This window comes from Saccopteryx leptura, chromosome 5, assembly GCF_036850995.1.
Source record: "Saccopteryx leptura isolate mSacLep1 chromosome 5, mSacLep1_pri_phased_curated, whole genome shotgun sequence".
Classification (NCBI taxonomy): Eukaryota; Metazoa; Chordata; class Mammalia; order Chiroptera; family Emballonuridae; genus Saccopteryx; species Saccopteryx leptura.
Window position 1 is genome coordinate 186,909,844 of NC_089507.1, and position 23,782 is coordinate 186,933,625.

General features: G+C 41.5%; 1 protein-coding gene across 1 annotated transcript in view; it reads right to left on the reverse strand.

Annotated features, from left to right (window-relative positions):
* LOC136406625 (adhesive plaque matrix protein-like) overlaps positions 1–17,185 on the reverse strand; it is a 39,521-nt gene extending 22,336 nt beyond the window's left edge. The window contains exons 1-3 of the mRNA XM_066386594.1: positions 17,130–17,185; positions 12,203–12,927; positions 10,589–12,047 (exon numbers count right to left, since the gene is read on the reverse strand). Coding sequence (XP_066242691.1) covers positions 10,589–12,047; positions 12,203–12,927; positions 17,130–17,185 — 2,240 coding nt within the window. The remainder of the gene's footprint in view (positions 1–10,588; positions 12,048–12,202; positions 12,928–17,129) is intronic.
* Between the last annotated feature and the right edge of the window lie 6,597 nt (positions 17,186–23,782).

The following is a 23,782-nucleotide window of genomic DNA, read 5'->3' on the forward strand; positions in this document are numbered from 1 at the left end:
GTCTGGGAGCTTTCATACAGCCCGGTGCTCACGTGGCACCGAGATCACTTTCAATCTGAAATGGAGAGAGTGGAACCCAGCCATTAGCATTTGTTAGAAGCTCCCTAAATTATTTCAATATTCAAACAAGGTTGAGAACCAATGCTATATGCAGTAGCTGAAGTGGACATATACTCTGTCCATATATTCTTTTGCTGTATAGGGAAATCCCACATTTTCAATTAAGTCCTTGACCACAAGAAGAATGGACGTGGTATAGGAGCACAGCAGCATGGCATCATGGTGGGGAAGAAGAGGACTGGTTTTGTGGCTTGAAAGTTCTGGGTTTTGCCTGACCTGTGGTGGCGCAATAGATAAAGCATCGACCTGGAATGATGAGGTCACTGGTTCGGAACCCTGGGCTTGCCTGGTCAAGGCACATATGGGAGTTGATGCTTCCTGCTCCTCCCCTCCCTTCTCCTTCTCTCTCTCTCTCTCTCTCTCTCTCTCTCTCTTCTCTAAAATGAATAAATTTAAAAAATCTTAAAGAAAAGAAAGTTTTGAGTTTATATTGCAGCTCTGTCATGAACTCCTGAGCTGCATGGATTTGGACCAGTTACTAAGCCTCAGTTTCTTTCTTTGTTCATTCAATGGAAATAATAATAATTTTGTAGGGATTTTGTACAGGTTAAAAGAATGAGATGAGAAGTGCTTAGCACAGTTCCCGGAACATGATAAAGGATCAATAGTCAAAGATTGCTAGCCGTCACAGCTATTATTTGCAAATAGAGCACATGCTGCTGACAGCGGAACAGGGCTACCAGAGCCACACACCCAAAATAGCACATTTCAATTGAATATACGTTCATACTACTGATTTATTTAATGTTAACACCTGCCTCTAAATTCATAAGTGCTCATAATTATGGATATTAACGTTCTAAATGAAGGAGGCATTTCCTATGCAGGATGTGATGCAGAAAGGGAATGAAAATTTAATGGATGCATGCAGTGTGTCTTTTGAAGACCTCTACGCGACGTGCAGACATGATTGCCTCCATCTTGGCAGTTATCTAGGGAAGCAGAGAAGAATATGCGCTATCATCCAAGGAGGATCACTAAGTGGCCTAACAACTCCTGTAGTCATAAAATATAAAGTGTTGAACTTGCAAGAGATCATACAGTTCAATGATTTTAGAATCTTTGCAGCAGAACACTTTCCTCAGTAGAAATCTTAACGGTTAATGCCACATATTTGTAAGTGAAATTCTTATTGTTGCAGTACGCCTTCCCCACTTCCCCCCATAGGGTTGTTTGGAGTTCCCGTGATCACAGAGAATGTGCTTTGAAAGTCACTGGTTGAGTTAGAGCCACTTGTGGTAGACTGTACTTTGGTGTATCCAGTGAAACTCACCCCCTGGCATTCCCACTGTTGTGCGCTCATTTCCAGCATGGAGTATAAACCTTGCCTTGTGAGAAGCCACTATGTATATATGATCTTGCCCTTTGGTAGTCTCACTCTTTGAATCTATTGCCACGCTATAATAAAGCTTGGGCTGGGCCATTGTATGATGAAACTATGTGGAAAGAGAAACCACAAAGAGGACACTGAGGTACCAGATTTGTCTCTACAGTACTGGGTCCTTCAGGTTAGCTTCCAAATAACCCCAGCTTCATGAAAGCCAAGCCAAATCCAGACTGCAGAATCATGAGGAAATTAAATGATTGTTGCTATAAGCCACAACGTTTTGGGGTGAATGTTAATGTAGCAATAGATAACTGAAAAGTTATTTACTATAGCCCTTGTTATATCTCTAACTGTGCCTTACATTAAGAAAGTGCTCTGATAATAAGCATTATATTCACCTTACTAACCTGTAAGGGGAAGAATAAAAAATACAATCAAAGTCTTCTCATTCTGAATTCATCTCTTGTACTGCTATTCAACTAATCCCATATTAGTGGACTAAAACCCCTAAACTCTAGATCTCCAAACTAGATTTCTCAACAGTAGCTATATTTTGAGGTAGAAAGAACTATTTCTGTCCCTAAAACCAGAAGTCTCAACTCATAAAACAACTAAGAATAAGTGGCTTCTACACAATGAAATAAGATGTCACAATGTCATGGCCTTATTCTTAGGGGAGAGTCTCTCAAAATCTAAATTCTCTTATTTAAAACAAAGTTATGTTTTGACATGGTTTTCTGGATCCCCAGTCCATATAGATTACCCAAGAGGCATTTTTTAGCAAGTATATTAAAATGTCAATAATAGACAATAAAGAAATAAGAATACTACAGAAAAATACAGATACAAATATTCAACAATATTTATGAGACAATTTGGTATAGATATTAATAACCCTACCCACCATATCATGTACCAGAATATTATAATATACCAGGAAGATGGACTAGTGACTTCTTGAGAATCAATAAAAGTTTGATATATTCTGTTTGATATTTATGCTTTCTAACTTACACAATACTATAATGTACCTATGGTAGTCAATTCACTATTTTTGGGGGGGGGGGGGAATTATCACTTCCACATTCTATAACATTCCTGTTTGTTCCATATAGTTTCTGATGGAGCTGAACTCCATAGCCCTAAAAAAGACATAAAACTCATTTTTGTCCATAGTGTATTTATTTTCTTCCAGAAACACAACAATTGGTTCAGGGATGGACATGTGACCCAAACCTGTCCCCCCTTGATGTTTTAAAGTAAATATGGAAGATGAAAATAGCATAAAGTCAAATTTACCATAACATGTTCATATATATATAGACACAGATGTGTCTTGTGTGTGTCTACACATCAATATATAATGAACAAAATAAACTGAACAGAATAAATGGCATATATATTTACAAATAAATTTGATTTACAAAGTTAAATTTATATTCAATAGTATTATACTGTATATGTCAAGAACCAGATTAAATCATACTTGAACAGTGTTTGAGGATATTGTTGGAATTTCATCATTTCCAGGAGTGTTAAATCTGAGATATTTCTTAGCAAAGCATTTGTTATGAGGGCTCTGACCCGCGTAATGATGAATTGTTGACTCCAGGCTCAGCATTTCACCATTGCTACCAACCCTCCCACATATACTAGTTAAGTATTATTCCCCTAAACCTGGAGACCATAGATGAAGCTTTTATAAGTTCATAGAAAGAAGCCAGGTGGTTACTGGTGGATTTATTTCCTTCTTTCTGCCAAAAGGACGTGGCAAGAAAATGTATTTTTTCTTAGAATTTGAGAAAATTGCAGAGGCTGTGAGTTGTAGCCCACTTTATTGGTTTAAAAATGCACTTTTTTTTGTCATCTCTCAGAATCAAATAAACTCTATTCTCCTGCATAGTTGATGAAAAATTCCACCCCACTCTCAGAGAATAACTTTTAAAAGATAACAAAATAACACTCAGACAAATATAAGGTGAACATGTGTCAAAGATTTATTTAACTCATTAACTACGGAGAGAAACAATAAGGTATTAAAACCAGCCCCCCCAAAATTTGAAAGATAGGCATTTATAGGCAAGTTAATAGAGGCATATTAGGAACAGACTGCTGTGTAAATACAGCACCAGTTAATATCTAACGGTGTGAAAGACCATAACCTTTGAAATGATCTGTTCCACTGATTGGAAATAATTCTCATCTGTACTGAAGAAAAATCCACAAGATAGCATGTAACTTCAGTAAGTCTGGGACCTCCAAGCAATAGCAAACCTTGAGTTAAAGACCATGCATTTGCTTAATTTCTGATGATGAACTTTGTATCCCTTGAGACCATGGGAGAGAAAAGTAACAAGCCACAAGAATGTGATATGAGTAGTAATGCCTAGCAGGACTGGGGGACAGGGAGGTGTTTCAGCTCAGGAGAAGTTATCTGGGAGGGCTTTAGGAGGTTACTTTTGAGGATCAGCCTGCCGGTGCATCCAGCTCTGGGATTTGCTTTTTTCTGCCTTTGCATCGATGTTGCTCAACATGCCCACACATCAGAGTCACCTAGGGACTTCTGACAATCCAAGTCTGCAGGCTGTGGCTCAGATCAATTAAATCACAGGGTTGGGGGCTGAGACATAAGTATCAGTATTTTTTTAAATATCACTATATAAAAAAAAAATTCCCAGGCAATTGTAACTGTAACGTGCGGCCGTTTTAGGGCCACTGTTTTCTGCTTTCTTCCTTTGGCCGGAACACTGGTTCTCACACACAGTACTGATGCTGGAGAGGAGCCCAGACTCCCCTTCAGTTTCTGATTCCGTAGATTGAGAACAGAGACCCAGAATGTGCATTTCTAGTAAGCTTCCAGGTGACATGGACACAGTACTTCGGAGATGCATTCAATGAACAAACAAAGGCTAGATTTTCACCTTAAGGAAATTGTAAGCAACATATTTTAAAAGCGGTTAAAATAGTTAATGATTCATAATTGTATGTGATCTATTCAGAATTAACAATTCTAGAATCTACAATAATTTTTACTTGTCTTACTGCCTAAGCAGCATGACACAGAGACCAACTGCCTCCAATCCAATGAGAAAGGCCTTTGCACAATGGCCACTAGGAAAGAACCATGTCTTCTCAGCTGCCTCACATGTCAGAGTTCTTGTGTTTGGTTGGCACCTCACACACATATAATCCTTTCATATGTTTCAAAATGTGTAACATATGTTATATATTATTACATATAATATAATGCATATTATATAATGAGATACATATCTCATTATTTAAGTTTTAGATTTCTTAGAGAAGTTTTAGATTTAAAAAAAAATTGAACAGGAAGTAGAGACAGTTCCAGTATACTCTGTCCACCCTCACAGTTGTCTCTCTTCTTAACATCATTCCTGTGGCACATTTGTTACAATTGATGAACCAATACTGATACATTATTATTAGCTAAAGTTCATAGCATATGTTAGTATGCACTCTTTCTGTTGTATGGTTCTATTGTTTTACCAAATGTTTAAGGTCATTTATCTGTCATTATATTATCATATATAATAGTTTAATTACCCTAAAAATGCCCTGTGATTCACCTAGTCATCTTTCCCTTCCCCCAAATTCCAGGCAATTCTGATGTTTTTACTGCCTCTGGTATTTCCTTTTCCAGAAAATCATAGTTGAAATTATATATGGTATATAGCCTTTTAGACTGGTTTCTTCTACTTACCAATATGCATTTAAGTTTATTCCATGTCCTTCTGTGACATCATAGTTCATTTCCTTTTTAACACTAAACAATAGTCCATTGTCTGGATGTATATTTGAATGTTTGTTCATTCATCCCCTATTGAAGAACATCATGATTGCTTCCATGTTTTGGCAATTATGAATAAAGCTGCTATAAAATTCTGTGTGGGCATGAATTTTCAACTTGTTTTGGTAAATATCAGGAGGGCTATTGCTGGATGTAAAGCCACAGCTGCCTGGCCCATGCAGGTTTGCACTGGATTCGGACAGACGGTAATGAAATAACAGAGCCACAAACTGGTGGGCTATTATCTTTAATCCTAGCTTGTACCAGGCGGGCAAGTAAAAACACACACTGGGCTCCAAAACCCACTCATTCAGTGCTCACAAAGCTACTGACTTATCCGAGTTTCCTAGAATCAAAGGTTTCTAGCTCACTAGCCTCATTCTCCTTTGTTCCCCATCTCCTTCTCTCTACACAAACTCTGCACAGACTGGCTTCTCTTTCATCACTCCACCATCTTGGCTGTATCTCCTCTCCTCCACGTGACCTTTTCTCTGCTCTCCAACCTGCTCTCTCCTCTCTCCTCTAATGCTAATCTCAGGAACTGAGAGAGCAAGCTCTTGGTCTGCCCCCATTTTGTAGTGTAGAAATCAAAACCTTTAATCCAATATACAAATAAGGAAATTTCTGATACAAAGTCACTTATCTGAGGCATAATGGGATTCCTCATGAGAGTGCACCACCCTACATCAAAAAGGGCGGGAAAGGCTTAGTCCTAAAACCAAGCCCCAGGCTACAAGGATCCTGCCTGCCCACAGCCTGCCCCAACACACATTAACATCACCTGGGCGATGGGCTTCCATGTGGGCAGTGCCATCTTTAACAAAGTGAGCATAATATATTTTATCTGCCCAACACTGGATTGTGTGGTAAGACTGTGGTCAGCTTTATAAATTGCCAAATTGCCCTCCCAAGTGAGTAGTCCATTTTGCATTCTTACCAGCATGAGAATTCCTGTTTTTTGCACATTCACCCTAGAATTTAGTGGTGTCAGTGTTTTGCATTTTAGCCATTCTAATAGATGTGTAATAGTATCTCATTATTGTTTTAATTTGCAACTCCTGATGATGATGATGTGAAGCATCTTTTCACATGCTTATTTGCCAATCTGTATTTTTTTTTTCCTTTGGGCAGTGGTATTTTTAAAATAATTTCCTAAGAGATTTTCTTAGGAAGGCGGAGTTGATGATTGCTGAAGCCTGAAACTCACAGTGGAGATCAAATATGGAGGAAGTGATATTGTGGGAGAAACAAGCTCTATTTTTATGTTGTGATTTGAGGGAAGTAGACTCCATCACATCCTTGCACATTTTTGGTGTTAGGATCATAGCGCACGGTGGTCTGATTTCCATGCCCTAGGGCTTTCTCCGACTCTACAGTCTTCCTCTGCCTGCACAGGGCAAGCCCCAAGTGTCAGAGGTTAACACACACATGTCCTCAAAAGTAGACCTCAATGTAACTGATGGGAGTTGGTGTATAAAACGTTCAGCTCTCTCACCCCTCCAGTGGGATAATTTTAAGATGTGTTCCCAAGATTGAGGTCCACTTACCCACAACGGTAACTCTCTTGTTACGCATCCTTTATTCCCTGCCATCCTTCTCTGTCTCACTTCCCCATCTTCTACTGTTGTTTCCTGGCAGCACCTGCCAAATTAGCCACTTCCCCTTACCTTCCAGTCTAGGGGTCTGCTACTAGAGGAGTCCAAATCCATATAGCTTTTTATAAAGTAGAGTGGATTATAGAGATTACGCCAGGCCACAGGGTGGGAACCTGAGTGACGCTAAGAAGGTCACATAGAAGATCTGTATCTAGTCAAGAAAACTGGTAAACATTCAAACAACATACTATTTTAAACCATTAAGTAGTTTTGCTTCTATCACTTTGGGAGCCCCCTGCCATGGCCTGGGCTCTCAGACCACTAAACAGTTTCCTAGGAAATGGGGAAAGGCGCAAATCAATCAAAACCTGCTCTCTTTTCTATTTTTCACAAATGCAATTGGTCTTATTTTTGGATCATCAGAAGGCTGAGGGGTGAGGTTGAAGGTGAATATTATATTATTTTATTAGGGTATATGAACCCAGGGAAGAGAAGCAAGACTCAGGAAGAATCAAGAAGGGAAGGAAGAAGAACCAATAGAGGGGATCAGAGAAGGTAAAGGGATTAGTGAAACTATATATAAATAACACAGAGATAAAGAATAGGACAGCAAATCTTAGAGGGAAGGGGGGGGGAGTTAGGGGAAGATGGGCAAAGGGACACAGGGGTGGGGGTGAGGGAGTTATATTCAGTGGGACACCTGAATCCATGTAAACACAATAAGTTAAAAATTAATAAAAATTAAAATAAAAGAACCAACTGAGGGGCTGCGGTATAAGGGTGGCTGCCACTAGGGAAACTAGTCACCCAGTCATGGGACCACACCACTGCAAATTCATATAAGCTACATCCCAAGACTGATGATGGTGGGGTAGAGTGAGAAAGGGGAAATCACTGGCTTTCATCATCAATGGTCCGAAGACTAGTTTCCAGGGGATGTTTGGAGGGAAAGTTCAGAGTTGATCACCTATGGTCGCCAACCTTCAACACCCAACAATGAAGAAACTGAAGAGAAATGTGTGACCCTCACACTCTCTTTTTTCTGCCTTTTTCAAGAGATTAAGTGTCCTAACTTCCTGGAGACTGACTATGAGGTATTTCATATATATCCTAATTCTTCATAAAAACTTAGTAGTCCTCTTAAGAAAGAAAAAAAGAGGGGAGATAAAGAAATAGGAAAGTTAATGCTTCCCCTGACTTTTCAAAAATAACAGTTTAGCTGAACTTCTCTGACCCGGATCTCCTAAGACATGATAACCTCCATGAAACTCTACTCCAGGATCCAGGGTCAGAGCCATTTCTTGTGAATCTATGGTCATGTGACTTCCCCCTATCATGATGCAAAGAGAAGCACAATCTTCCTTCCAGGAAGAAGTTCAATACAGACAAGAAATACCAGGCAGTCCAATTACATTATAATTGACTCTAATTGGCCCTCCCACGGGCTGTTAAATTCTTTATCTGCAGCCCTGTGGCACATTAGAAAGCTGAAACACCTCTATCCTGCCCTGAAGAACACAATAGAAAATGTCTAAAAATTCCACCAAGCAGCTGAGCTTGGATAAAGGGAACTCCTGTGGGGTCGATAGAATGAAAGCTGTTTTAGGAGCAGTGCTGAGGGACTCTCAGGGGGGATAGGAAACTTCAGACTGCCTTCTCACTACAGACAGAAGAGAAAAAAATGTTCTTGAGGGATTATTATCAATGTGCTGAGAGTTTCTAAAATTGATATATCTTCTAAGAAACTTTTCCACTTTCCTTCAGTCTTTAAGAATGAATCGACTCCAGCTAGGGTCAGGCAGTGTCAGGATTGGAGATTCAGAGTGGAGACAGTATTGTGGAGTGTAGCATGAAAGAGAGGGTTCAGTAAGATGCCACCAGGACCTGATGACCCTGTAAGGGTAGGAAGAGGGTAGGGGAGGAGAACTGGGCAGGTGTGCTCCTGGTAGTGGTGAGAGTAAGTACAAAAGCTAGGGTTCAGGGCTAGGGTTCAAAGTAGACACAGCAGGAATCTATCTGAGCCCTGTGCTGCTAGGAAGCAGGGCAGTTTCCCCTTTCACACATACTTTGTCTTTCAGAACCGCCTACTGCAAAGAACCACCCCTCTTCATAGGACCCAAGATGTCCTCCTTGGTTACCTAGGACTGGCCAGACATAGATAGTCCCATCCTGTGCCTCATAACTGGCTAAACTGATTATTTCCACTCACCAACTGGAACCAAATTCTGGCAACTAAACTGTGATTGGGATTCTCTCCTTCCCCAGGGGCCCAGAACGTTAACCCACCTTTAACCTGGACTATCACACACCCCTCCTTCATGCTCCCTCCTGAGAAGAGACTTCAAGGTAAAACATTCTCTGATCTACTAGCCTTCACCCAGGTTCTGTCTAGCATTGTCTACTCTTCCTGTAAAGACAAATCCCTTTTGCTTAACCCTTGAGATATTTGCTGATTTATGGAGACGCCATCCCCCCTATTGCAATAGCCCTTCCCTGTCCCTTGCAATAATCCTTTAGAATAATTTCTTCCCTTTCTACGTCCTGCTTTTGTTGTTGTTTTAATTTGAACGACTGAACGTGTGTGCTAGTGATTCTTAATATTGAGTGCTGTTCTTAAACTTTAGCTGCATCAGAATCCTTTGGAAAGCTTGTTAAGCACAGAACACTGGACCAGAGTTTCTGATCCAGTAGGTCCCGGGTGGGCTTTGGAATTTGCATTTTTTAACAAGCTCCTGGGTGATGCTGAGGATGTTTACCCACCACCTCACTTTAAGAATCACTAGTACAGAACCAGACAGGGAGAGGCAAGTGATAGGGTTACCAGAGAATTTGAGGAAGGAGGGGAAGGCCTCCTCTTCCCTGAGAAGGAAGAAACAAAAAGAATGCAAGGGAAAGCAACCTGCAGGGACAACTGAGTCAGCCAGTGATAGATTAACTATTTTCTATAGTTCTCTAAACGGTTGCCTAGAGCTGGTTGTGACATAAAGCAAGAAAGACAGGACTTGTACATAGCTGAGATCAGTGGTCTGCAAACCCCTTACCCTTGCTTACCTCACCAAAACTCACTCTCCCCTCCTGGAGTCACAAAAGTGACATATGCCTCTGGACAGCTCTTTGCCTGGACATATGTATTTTGTAAAAGGTATATAACCTGTAAGAAAATCAATCTCAGGGAGCATGTGTCTTTGGAGTTACTAACCCCACATGCTCTGCCAGCTTTTAATAAATTTTGCTTCCTTCATTAATTAAGTTATCTGAGTGTCGTACCTCTGTCAGGTCACTTCCTGCTATAAGTTCAGCATAAGCCAGAACAAGAAGGACCACAGGTTTATACTCTGATCTCAGGCACTATTGAAGGATGGAAACAGGCAGGTACTCATCACATCTGCCTCTTTTGGAAATCCTTCCGCATGAAGCTTGGAGAACAACTTGGAAAGGGTGGGAAACAAGGACAGGAGGCCTGTGAGAACTTTGCTGTGTGAGCCAAGTGAGAAGTGCTGGAAGTCTGGGCTGAGTGGGGGAGGTGCTGGGGACTGAGGAGAAGCAGATAGTCAAGTGCAATAGCAGGTGCGGGACTCAGCAGCTGGCTGAGGGTAGAGATAAAGAAGAGGAAGGAATCTTTCCTGGTGCCCAGATTTCCAGCAAGGAAGGAAAGCCAAAAGGAGGAAGAGCTCTGAGGGGAAAGCTGGGGCTGTTGTTGCTGTGGGGCAAGAGCTGGGGCTGTTGTTGCTGTACAGGGGAAAGCTGGGGCTGTTGTTGCTGTACAGGGGGAAAGCTGGGGCTGTTGCTCTGTGGGACGAGAGCTGGGGCTGTTGTTGCTGTACGGGGGAAAGCTGGGGCTGTTGTTGCTGTACAGGGGAAAGCTGGGGCTGTTGTTGCTGTGTGGGGTGAAAGCTGGGGCTGTTGTTGCTGTTCAGGGGAAAGCTGGGGCTGTTGTTGCTGTACAGGGGAAAGCTGGGGCTGTTGTTGGTGTACAGGGGAAAGCTGGGGCTGTTGTTGCTGTGTGGAGGGAAAGCTGGGGCTGTTTCTGTGTGGAGGGAAAGCTGGGGCTGTTGTTGCTGTACAGGGGAAAGCTGGGGCTGTTGTTGCTGTACAGGGGAAAGCTGGGGCTGTTGTTGCTGTACGGGGGAAAGCTGGGGCTGTTGTTGCTGTACGGGGGAAAGCTGGGGCTGTTGTTGCTGTACGGGGGAAAGCTGGGGCTGTTGTTGCTGTACGGGGGAAAGCTGGGGCTGTTGTTGGTGTAGAGGGGAAAGCTGGGGCTGTTGTTGGTGTAGAGGGGAAAGCTGGGGCTGTTGTTGGTGTAGAGGGGAAAGCTGGGGCTGTTGTTGCTGTGTGGGGTGAAAGCTGGGGCTGTTGTTGCTGTACAGGGGAAACCTGGGGCTGTTGTTGCTGTACAGGGGAAAGCTGGGGCTGTTGTTGGTGTAGAGGGGAAAGCTGGGGCTGTTGTTGCTGTACAGGGGAAAGCTGGGGCTGTTGTTGCTGTACAGGGGAAAGCTGGGGCTGTTGTTGGTGTACAGGGGAAAGCTGGGGCTGTTGTTGCTGTACGGGGGAAAACTGGGGCTGTTTCTGTGTGGAGGGAAACCTGGGGCTGTTGTTGCTGTACAGGGGAAAGCTGGGGCTGTTGTTGCTGTACGGGGGAAAGCTGGGGCTGTTGTTGCTGTGTGGAGGGAAACCTGGGGCTGTTGTTGCTGTACAGGGGAAAGCTGGGGCTGTTGTTGCTGTACAGGGGAAAGCTGGGGCTGTTGTTGCTGTACAGGGGAAAGCTGGGGCTGTTGTTGGTGTACAGGGGAAAGCTGGGGCTGTTGTAGCTGTACGGGGGAAAACTGGGGCTGTTTCTGTGTGGAGGGAAACCTGGGGCTGTTGTTGCTGTACAGGGGAAAGCTGGGGCTGTTTTGCTGTACAGGGGAAAGCTGGGGCTGTTGTTGCTGTGTGGGGTGAAAGCTGGGGCTGTTGTTGTTGTTCAGGGGAAAGCTGGGGCTGTTGTTGCTGTACGGGGGAAAACTGGGGCTATTGTTGCTGTGTGGAGGGAAAGCTGGGGCTGTTGCTGTGTGGAGGGAAAGCTGGGGCTGTTGCTGTGTGGAGGGAAAGCTGGGGCTGTTGTTGCTGTACAGGGGAAACCTGGGGCTGTTGTTGCTGTATGGGGGAAAGCTGGGGCTGTTGTAGCTGTGTGCGGTGAAAGCTGGCGCTGTTGTTGCTGTTCAGGGGAAAGCAGGGGCTGTTGTTGCTGTACGGGGGAAAGCTGGGGCTGTTGTTGTTGTATGGGGGAAAGCTGGGGCTGTTGTTGCTGTGTGGAGGGAAAGCTGGGGCTGTTGCTGTGTGGAGGGAAAGCTGGGGCTGTTGTTGCTGTACAGGGGAAAGCTGGGGCTGTTGTTGCTGTATGGGGGAAAGCTGGGGCTGTTGTTGCTGTGTGGAGGGAAAGCTGGGGCTGTTGCTGTGTGGAGGGAAAGCTGGGGCTGTTGTTGCTGTACGGGGGAAAGCTGGGGCTGTTGTTGTTGTATGGGGGAAAGCTGGGGCTGTTGTTGCTGTGTGGAGGGAAAGCTGGGGCTGTTGCTGTGTGGAGGGAAAGCTGGGGCTGTTGTTGCTGTACAGGGGAAAGCTGGGGCTGTTGTTGCTGTATGGGGGAAAGCAGGGGCTGTTGTTGTTGTACAGGGGAAAGCTGAGGCTCTTGTTGCTGTATGGGGGAAAGCCAGGCTTGTTGTTGCTGTACAGGGGAAAGCTGAGGCTCTTGTTGCTGTGTGGGGGAAAGCCAGGCTTGTTGTTGCTGTACAGGGGAAAGCTGAGGCTCTTGTTGCTGTATGGGGGAAAGCCAGGCCTGTTGTTGCTGTACGGGGGAAAGCAGGGGCTGTTGTTGTTGTACAGGGGAAAGCTGGGGCTCTTGTTGCTGTATGGGGGAAAGCCAGGCCTGTTGTTGCTGTACGGGGGAAAGCCGAGCCTGTTGTTGCTGTGCGGGGGAAAGCCGAGCCTGTTGTTGCTGTGCGGGGGAAAGCTGGGGCTGTTGCTCTGTGGAGTTTGCACTGCTGGGGACCTGGAGCAAGGAGTCCAGCCCATGCTGAGATGAAGGGTTCTCACATGGTCTATGCCAGAGATAGGTGTAGGAATTTCAGGTGAAATACGTATAACATGTGAATCCACAGAAATAGTTGAAACCACAGCAAATTGAGAACAGAGAGTAAGAAGTAAAAAGACTCATGCAGGGAGATAGAGGACTAATACCTTTAACCCTACACAAGCCAGGCCAGTCCTGGTCTCACCTTCTTTAACACAGTCTGAGAAGTCTCATATTCTTCTCACAATTCCATGAGACTCAGCTTTCACTGCCTTACTAGACCACAACCTGGAGAACACTGTTATTCATTAGTCTTGCCGTTTGTCCCATATGGATTCTGCATCCAATTCCAATGTGTGTGTTTGGCATGCGGGAGTTTTTCCCCACACCACCAAACAATTTTTGGATATCAACTGGGTATCTTATAATTCAATTCAATTCTGACACCAGAGATAGCATCAGATCTCACCAGTTAAGGGCTCAGTCCCACAAGATTGCCCCCATCTCAGATGCCAATCACAAGTCCAGGTTATCACCTGTGTTTCTCACCAACTAGCTATGAATCAGAAGTTCCAATGACCCCCTCCTTGGGTTTAATTAATTTGCTAGAGTAGCTCAAAGAATTCAAGAAATCCATTTATTCATGAGATTAATGGTTTATTACAAAAGATATTAAATGATATTAATCAGGGAGATTCCAAGATGGCAACTGAGTAGGCAGACATTCTTACTGCCACCTCCTATGACCAAATTGGATTACAACTTAATTTAAGCACAGTCATCTTGAAAAACCAACTTTGGACTAAACAAAGAGGACTCTGTAATCAGGATCACAGAAGAAGCCACACGGAGACTGGTAGGAAGGCTGGAGATGTGGAAAGGGCTGCCCAGCTGCCAGAAGCGAGGGGCAGTGGAGGATCTGGAGGGACTCTCACTGTGGGAGGGTCACCCTAAGAGGTGTGGGTGCTCAGCCCCAGTCCCGGAGTCCTATCCTAGAGACCCGGAGCCTAGAAGAGGCGCCCAGACAGTATTTGGTGGTGAAAAGAGCCAGGTTTCTGTCTGTGAGAAAGAGACAGCTTTCTGAGACTCAGACTCCATCTGAAAGGGCCCACGCAGAAAATTTCATTCACAGACACTTACCCAGGGCTTTGGGAGAGGGATTGCTGAGAGGACTGAAGTTGCATGAAGAGAGTGTAAAGTTGGAGGCCCAATGAGAGACAGGGTGGGGATGGCCACCCTAAACCCTGTTCTGATTCATTCTCCTGTACTGTAGTCACCATATTTCTTCAGTGGAGTGTCCCCTTGGAGTGGCATCAGCCTGGGGAAAGGCAACTGCTCCACCCTAAGGAGTCTCTCTTGCTCCAGTCAGAGTGAAAGGTCATTCTGAGAGGCCAAGAAGAGCAAAAGGTCGTTCTGAGGGGGCACATCAGTGACTCAGTTTTCTGGTGCTGAGGCCAAAGCTATACCTCCACACTCTTTACAGTCTATGAGTGGTGCTTCCACCTCACATAAAACTCAGTTGGAATGGTGGGCAGGCAGACCACACCTCTGGGTCTCAGACTGCTGGGGCCACACCCTACTGAGGTCTGTAAAAAGACTCTGGACAGACTAAAACCTGAAGCCAAGAGGTGGAGCCACACCTACCAACATTCCTAACCCCTGAATTGCTGCAGGCTTTAGACACTAGAGACCAACAAGCAGCCAGCAGACAGAGGCTACAGAAGGAAGGACTCAGGGAACTTTGGCCTTTTAAGCAGACTTCCCCTCAGGCCCAGTGTGGGTAAGAGCCAACCTTGGTGTGCAGCTGATATTTTGATGTGCATCTGGGCCCAGCAGAGGCAGCCACAAACTCTGGGTTGCTTGTAGCTCCAAGAAGGTTGCTGAGGACCAGTCATGGGTAATGTCTCCCACTGGTCTGTGTCAGTTTTATGCCAGGGAGGCACAGGGCTGGCACATTCAGTGGCCAGTTGCAGAGAGCATCATTTCAGGACCTAAAAACCCTTGCTTGATTGGTATCCTAACTCGTCATGCCTGGCCCAACTGATGTGAGTTCTCTCTCTGTGATCAGGACCTGCACAACAACTCATGTGCATTGGATATGGTGGAGCTACACAGTCAGTTGACCTGGGTGCTGGATATCCTACCCAGCTGGGATAGACTCCAAAGGGGGAAAGGAGAGAGTCTTGGAGCATGGACATTAAAAATGTGGGTCCCTGTGAGCCTATTCTTGGATCTGGTAGAGGGGCATAGCCACTTTCTGGAGGACACAGTCAGACCCTAGAAGGGACTCTCTCAGTCTTCCTCCCTGAAGCCAGCATCTCATCAGCCATAAAATTTCTGCAGAGGGGACAGTTGGCCCCACTTGATCTGAACCTGCTGTTCACCTTGGGGAGAAATAAAATTTGAGTACCCAGCAATGATTGAGGGATTAGGCTCTGGAGCAGGGGCCACAATCCCTGTACTGAGCTACTGCTTCAGAGAACCCTGAAGTACAGGTTTCCACTAATATTGTATTCCTAACCTCAGCTTCCCTAACCCAACAAGCTTGCAACCTGTAGAAGGATTGGTTAGGTGAAGCCAGTCTGAGCTCACACTAAAGTCTTTCTACAGAAGACTATGGGAAGAGCTGAAAGAGGAAGTGAAGGAGCTGAAAAGTGGAGGAAAATCTTACAGAGACTGGAGCATTTATGGAGCTGCTGTCAGCTCTAAGCAGGAAGAAGCTGATCCTTATACACAGGTTGGCCCCTCCCACACTACCCAGGCACAGAAAACACAGACACAAACAGCAAAAGAGCAGTAGCTGCACAGAAGTAGCCCACAGTAGGTTACAAACAACAGCTGACACCAAGCTAAGAAGATCTAGAACCAACACAATTGCTAGCTGGTAGCAGACAGCACCAAACCTAGACTCAGCTAGCTACACAAGCAGCACGCCCATAAGGAGGAGCCTGTACACAGACAAAATGGGTAGACAAAGAAATGCAACCCACATGAATCAACAAGAGAAATCCACAGAAAAAGAACTGAATGAGATGGAAGTAAGCAAACTACCAGATGCAGAGTTTAAAACAATGATTTTTAGGATACTCAAAGATCTTAGAGCAACAAAGAATGGACACAATGAGCACCTAAATAAAAAGATAGCAAGCATCAAAAAAGAACCAGTCAGATATGACAAATACAATATTAGAAATGAAGACTGCACTAAAAGGAATGAACAGCAGACTGGATGAAGCAGAGGATTAAATCAGCAATTTTAGAGGACAAGATAAATGAAAGCAAAAAAGCAGAGCAGCAAAAAGAAAATAGGCTCAAAAAGTCTGAGGAAACTCTAAGAGAGCTCTGTCACAATATGAATAGAAACAACATTTGCATCATAGGGGTTCCTGAAGGAAAAGAGAATGAACAAGGGATAGAGAACCTGTTTGAAGCAATCATAGCTGAAAACTTCCCTAAATTGATGGAGGAAAAAGTCACACAAGTTAAAGAAACATAGAAAGTCCCATTAAAGAGGCACAGAAGGAGGCCTACATCGTGACACATCATAATTAAAGTGTGAAAGTTAAGAGACAAAGAAAGAATACTAAAAGCTGCAAGAGAAAAGCAGTTAATTACCTACAGAGGAGCCCCCATAAGGATGACATCTGACTTCTCAACAGAAACACTTGAGACCAGAAGGGACTGTCAAGAAATATTCAAAGCAATGTAAAACAAGAATGTACAACCAAGACTTCTTTATCCAGCAAGGTTATTGTTTAAAATTAAAGGAGAGATAAAAAGCTTCCCAGACCAAAAAACAAAAAATAAATAAATAAACTCAAGGAATTCATTATGACCAAACCAGTACTGCAAGAAATGTTAAGGGGCCTGCTGTAAAAAGAGCAAAGAAAAAAATATATAGAAAAAGAGGATTGTAGATTTAAAGAATAAAATGTCAATAAACAACTACATATCAATAATAACCTTAAATGTAAATGGATTAAATGCTTCAATCAAAAGACATAGGGTAGCCTCATGGATAGGAAAACAGGACCCATACATATGCTATCTACAAGAGACCCACCTCAGAACAAAAGATACACATAGACTGAAAGTGAAGGAATAGAAAAATGTATTTTATGCAAATGGAAATGAAAAAAAAGCTGGGGTAGCAATACAGTGGTACCTTGAGATACAAATTTAATTCATTCTGTAACCAAGCTCGTAAGTCAGTCAACTTGTATATCAAACTGCTGATACTGGACCCGTGTGCCAATGCACCTACTAGTGACAGCTTCCTGAGTCATGACTTGTATCTCAAAATTTTGCTTGGATCTTGAACAAAAATATGAACCGAGTTGCAGCTCGTATCTTAAAAATTTTGTATGTTGGTCTGTTTGTATCTCAAGGTACCACTGTACTTATTTCTGATAAAATAAACTTCAAAACAAAGGTTATATAGTAAGGGATAAAGAAGGTCACTATATAATGATAAAGGGAGCAATGCAACAGAAGGATATAGCCATTGTAAGTATCTATGCTTCTAATATAGGAGCACCTAAATATACAAAGCAGATTTTGATGGACATAAAGGGCAAGATCAACAGCAATACAATAATAGTAGGAAATTTTAATACCCCATTAATATCAATAAATAGATCCTCCAGATAGAAAATTAACAAAGAAACAGCGGCCTTAAATGACACACTAGATCAACTGGATTTAATAGATATCTTTAGAACCTTTCACCCCAAAGCAACAAAATATACATTCTTTTCAAGTGCTCATGGTACATTCTCTAGGATAGACCATATGTTAGGACACAAAATGAGTCTAAATAAATTTAAGAAGATTGAACTCATATCAAGTATCCTCTCTGATCACAATGGCATGAAACTAGAAATCAACTACAATAGAAAAACTGAAAAACATTCAAACACTTGGAGGTTAAATAGCATGCTATTAAATAGTGAATGGGTTAACAATGAGATCAAAGAAGAAATAAAAAATTTCCTTGAAACATAAAAATGAACATACAACAACTCAAAATTTATGGAACATAGCAAAAGCAGTCTTGAGAGAAAAATTCATAGCATTACAGGCATACTTTAAGAAGCAAGAAAAAGCTCAAATTAACAACTTAACTCTGCATCTAAAATAACTAGGAAAAGAACAGCAAATAAAGCCCAGGGGAAGTAGAAGGATGGAAATAATAAAGATGAGAGCAGAAATAAATGACATAGAACCCAAAAAAACAATACAGAAGATGAATGAAACCAAGAGTTGCTTGGAAAAGATAAATAAGATTGGTGAACCTTTAACCAGACTCATTAAGAAAAAAAAGAGAGGACTCAAATAAATAAAATTAGAAACGTAAGTGGAGAAGTAACAAATGACATCATAGAAATACAAAGGTTTATAAGAAAATACTATAAAAATCTGTATGCCAAAAAATTGGACAACCTAGATCAGTGGTAGTCAACTTGGTCCTGACTGCCCACTAGTGGGCATTCCAGCTTTCATGGTGGGCAGTAGCAGAGCAACCAAAGTATAAATAAAAGGATAGATTTAACTATAGTAAGTTATTTTATAAAGATTTATTCTGCCAAACTTAGCAAAAATCTGACATAAAGTACTTGGTAAGTAATTAGTATTATATGCTTTCACTTGCTGTAACTGCCTTATAAATTTCATAAAGTAAAGTTACTTCTCTACTTTATAAATCTCCATTACTGTGGAACCGGTGGTTGGTTAGAAAATTTTACTACTAAAATACAAAAGTGGGCAGTAAGTATAAAAAGGTTGACTACCCCTGACCTAGGTGAAATGGATAAATTCCTAGAAACATAATATTCCAAAACTCAATCTGGAAGAATTAGAAAACTTAAACAGACTAATTATAATAAATGAAATTGAAACCATCATCAAAAACTCCCAGCACACAATAGTTTAGGATCAGATGGCTTCACAGGCATATTTTACAAAATATTCAAAGAAGAACTAACACCTATTCTTCTCAAGCTATTTCAAAAAATTCAAGAGGAGGGAAGACTTCCAAGCTCCTTTTATGAGGCAAGCATAATCCTCATTCCAAAGCCAGGTAAAGACACTACAAAGAAAGAGAACTATAGGCCAATATTCCTGATGAACTTAGATGCTAAAATTCTCAACAAAATATAATATATTAGCAAACCGGATCCAGCAATACAAGAAAAAAATCATACATCATGATTAAGTGGGATTTATTCTGAGGAGGCAAGGCTGGTATAATATTCACAAATCAATCAATGAGATACATCACATAAACAAAAGGAAGGATAAAAATCACATAATAGTATCAATAGATGCAGAAAAAGCATTTGATAAAATTCAGCACCCATTTATGATAAAAACTCTCAACAAGGTGAGTGACATCAGAGAAATGGTGCCATGAGGGGTCCTCTTGATATCTCCCCCTGAAATTTCAGCAAATCCAACAGCTAGAGGCAGAGAAACAATCTCAGGAGCATCTAAAATATACACACACCAGACAAAGGTACAATTGGACGAAAAAGTGGCTGAATATATAATCCACTCTAAAGGAAATAAGATGGAGAATGTTGTATTCTGCTTTCCTCACTGATCTGAGGAAAGGCTGCTTTCGCCTAGAACTGAGAGAACCGGAGGATTTGGAGCAGAGGGAAGAAGCTAGGCTAGGGCGGATTATCAAGCAGAGGAGAGGGCACGCCGGCTTGGCCTGAGATTGTGTATGCAGGGCTAGTGCAGGCGGCAGACTCCGATGGAGGTAGCTGAAGCGGGTTGCCCGTGGAGGCTGGTGCTGGAGCAGTTTTGGGCTTTGTGCGCTCTTGGTCCACGATCACGGGCAGTGTGCGTGTGGCTCCATCTGACGCCGCTGGTGTGGGAGTGCATGATCACGGGTGGAGGGACTAGGCCTGAGATTATCATTAGTGGACTTCTGCATGGGCTGTAAGCAGCATTTCTGTGTGGTCCCGGGTCTCTGACCAACAGCATGGGAAGTGCACAAGGGCCAGGATTCCTAGGCCTAGACCTGTCCAGGTGGGGCTCCTCTGCCAGCCGATACAGGTCAGAGAGCATTCCTTTGGAGCAGGCCTCCGAGTGCACTGTGGAAGTCATGGGGGCTGAACTACAGGCTTCCAAACAGGGCACAAGGGAGAAAAGCCTGTGGAGATTAAACCCGCAGAGTGCTGAGGCATACTAGACATGCCTGGGGGCCGTTAGAAAGGCTCCTGATCAGCAATTGGCTCCCTGCCCTGCCTGCTTACACTGGCAGCTCTGTTTACAAAGCCTTACCCAGAACTGTGCTTTGAGCAGTGCTGGAGGAAGGACTTGGAAGCTCTTGGAGCCTCTTGGTCTGTAAGCAGTGGCTGGGGCAACTGCACAGTCACGTCCACAGGCTGTTGGATCAGGAGGGGGAGATGTGGGAGAAGCACCTGGAAAACGAACTGACTCTCCCATTGTTGGAGCTTGCAAACCTTAACAAGCATCAAGTGTCAATAGGACTGAGGCCCAGCCTATGTCATCACCATAACGACACATGAGCAAATTACTCAAGAGCACCACAGGGGAAAAACCAATAATACAGCATCACCTGCCAAAAAGAAAAAAGAAAAAGGATAAAAGAAAGAGCTACCTCTCAAAACCAGAAAAAAAATTACATTTTTTATAACTTTTTTCATTTTTTTATGTTTTTTTTCCACTTTGGTTATTTTATTTTTTCCATCTTATTCTTTCCTTTTCATTTTGAATTTCATTATCCATAGGTGTTACATTTCTCATCCTTGATTCTTGTTGTTGTTGTTTTTTAATGAGGGTGACATTTCAAAAACATTAACTTTTTTTAATCTTCTTTTCTCATTTTACTCCTTTTTTACTTTTTCTCTCATTTGATCATCATTTATCAACAAATTATTTTATTCTGGATTTATATTTTTCTTTGTGGCATTTTGTTTGTTTTTTATTTTATTTTTTATCTCTTTGTCATTTTCCCCCAGCTCAAGCTCCGCATTCTATGCAGTTTTTGTTCTACTTATCAGAATAGATTTTTCATTTTTTCACTGTATTTTTTCAATTTTTATTTTATTTTTTAAAATCATCTCTTATTAGTGTTATTAACAATATCACTCTCAAATGCTATTAAGGAGAAAGAAATTAAATATCATGGATACAAAAGACAGAGATGTAGCTCAGACAGATGATGAAAAATCTCTAGAAAAAAATTTTAATTGCATGGAAACCTTGGCGTTAAATGACAGAGAATTGAAAATTGAAGTCCTAAAAATACTCAGGGAAATACAAGAAAGCACAGAAAGGCAATTTAGAGAGCTCAAAGAACAATTCAATGAACAAAAGGAATACATCACCAAGAAAATTAAAACTATGAAGAGGAATCAAACAGAGATAATAAAAAAAAAACTCAATACATAAACTGAAAAATGAGGTAACAAGCTTAGCTAATAGAACAGGCCAGATAGAGGAGAGAATTAGTGACATAGAATTCAGGCAACTAGAGACGTGACAGAGAGAAGAGGAGAGAGACTTACAAATTAAAAGAAATATGAAAGCCCTACAGGAATTGTCTGACTCCATCAGAAAAAGCAACATAAGAATAATGGGTATATCAGAAGGAGAAGAAAGAGAAAGTAGAATGGAGAACATATTCAAACAAATAATAGATGATAACTTCCCAAACCTGTGGGAAAAATTAGAGCCTCGAATTCAAGAAGCAATTAGAACACCAAGTTACCTTAACCCAAACAGACCTACTCCAAGACACATCATAAAGAAATTATCACAAACCAATGACAAAGAAAAAAATCTCAAGGCAGCCAGGAAAAAAAAGAATACAACATATAAAGAAAGGTCCATTAGGTTATCATCAAATTTCTCAGCAGAAACTCTACAAGCCAGAAGAGTGGACCCCAATATTTAAAGTACTAAAAGAGAGGAACTTCCAGCCACGAATACTATACCCATCAAAGCTATCCTTCAAATATGAAGAGGAAATAAAACATTTAGAGATATATAAAAGATGAGGGAATTTATCACCAGAAAACCCCCACTTCAGGAAATACTAAAGGGGGTTATTCGACCAGATACAAAGAACAAAACAAAACAAAATTAAAAGTAAAAGCTCCATCAAGATCACAATAAAAACAAGAATAATCTGTGACAACAAAAACAAAAAAGGGGAGAGGACAAAGATCAACAGTAGCAAACGAGGATGGAGTGAAGAAGCACTCATGAGATAATGTACTACAATGAATATGATATATATCCTTTTTATTACTCAATGGTAACCATCCCCCCAAAAAAACACTACAGAAATACATGGCTTAAAAAAAGAAGAAACAGGGGAAAGAAGTATGGAATACAACCAAACAAAAACAAATGATAGAAAAACAAAAGAAAAGAACCAAACAAGATACAGAGCTAACAGAAATCAATATATAAAATGGCAGTAGGAAACCCTCAAGTTTCCTTGAAGGGAGAGGTATAAAGAAAACCAAATAGAAGGTGACAGAAGACTATTTGACTTTGGGTGATGGGTGTACAACATAATCAAATGTCAAAATCTATGTACTCTAATTGATCAATGTCACCCCATTAAAATTAATTGTTTAAATAAAACTTTTTAAAAAACTCTCAGCAAAGTGGGAATACAAGAAACATACCTCAAATAATAAAGGCCATCTATGACAAACCCACAGACAACATCATACTCAATGGGCAAAAATTAAAAGCAATCCTTTTAAGATCAGAAACAAGGCAGGGTTGCTCCCTTTCACCACTCTTATTCAGCATAGTTCTGGAAGTGCTAGCCACAGCAATCAGACAAGAAGAAGAAATAAAAGACATCAAAATTGGAAAAGAAGAAGTAAAACTGTTATTATTTGCTGAGGACATAATACTGTACATAAAAAACCCTAAAGTCTCAGTCAAAAAACTACTAGACCTGATAACTGAATTCTGCAAGGTGGCAGGATATAAAATTAACATTCAGAAAACAATGGCATTTTGATACATTAACAATAAACTGTCTGAAAGAGAAATTAATGAAACAATTCCCTTCACTATTGGAACAACAACAACAAAATAAAGTAACTAAGAGTAAATTCAACCAAGGAGGTAAAAGACTTGTCCTCAGAAAATTATATATTTATATAAAACATTGATAAAACAATCAAGGAAGATACAAACAAGTGGAAGCATATACTGTGTTCATGGATAGGAAGAATAAACATCATTAAAATGACTATATTACCCAAAGCAATCTATAAATTCAATGCAATTTCTATTAAAATACCAATGGCATACTTCAAAGATGTAGAACAAATATTCCAAAAATTTATATGGAACCAAAAAAAAAATATGAATAGCCTCAGCAATCTTGAAAAATAAAAATAAAGTGGGAGGTATCACACTTCCTGATATCAAGTTATACTACAAGGCCATTGTACTCAAAACAGCTTGGCACTGGCATAAGAACAGGCATACAGGTCAATGGAATGGAACAGAGAACCCAGAAATAAACCTATGCCTTTATGGTCAATTGATATTTGACAAAAGGGGCAAGAGCATACAGTGGAGTAAAAACAGGCTCTTTAATAAATGGTGTTGGGAAAATTGGACAAGTAGATGCAAAAAAATGAAACTAGACCATCAACTTAACACCATTCACAAAAGTAAACTCAAAATGGATAAAAAACTTAAATGTAAGTCATGAAACCATAAATATCTTGGAAGAAAACATAGGAAGATATCAGAGGTAAACTCTCTGATATCTCTCATAGCAATATTTTTGCTGATTTATCTCCACAGGCAAGTGAAATTAAGGACAGGATGAACAAATGGGACTATATGGAACTAAAATGCTTTTGCATAGA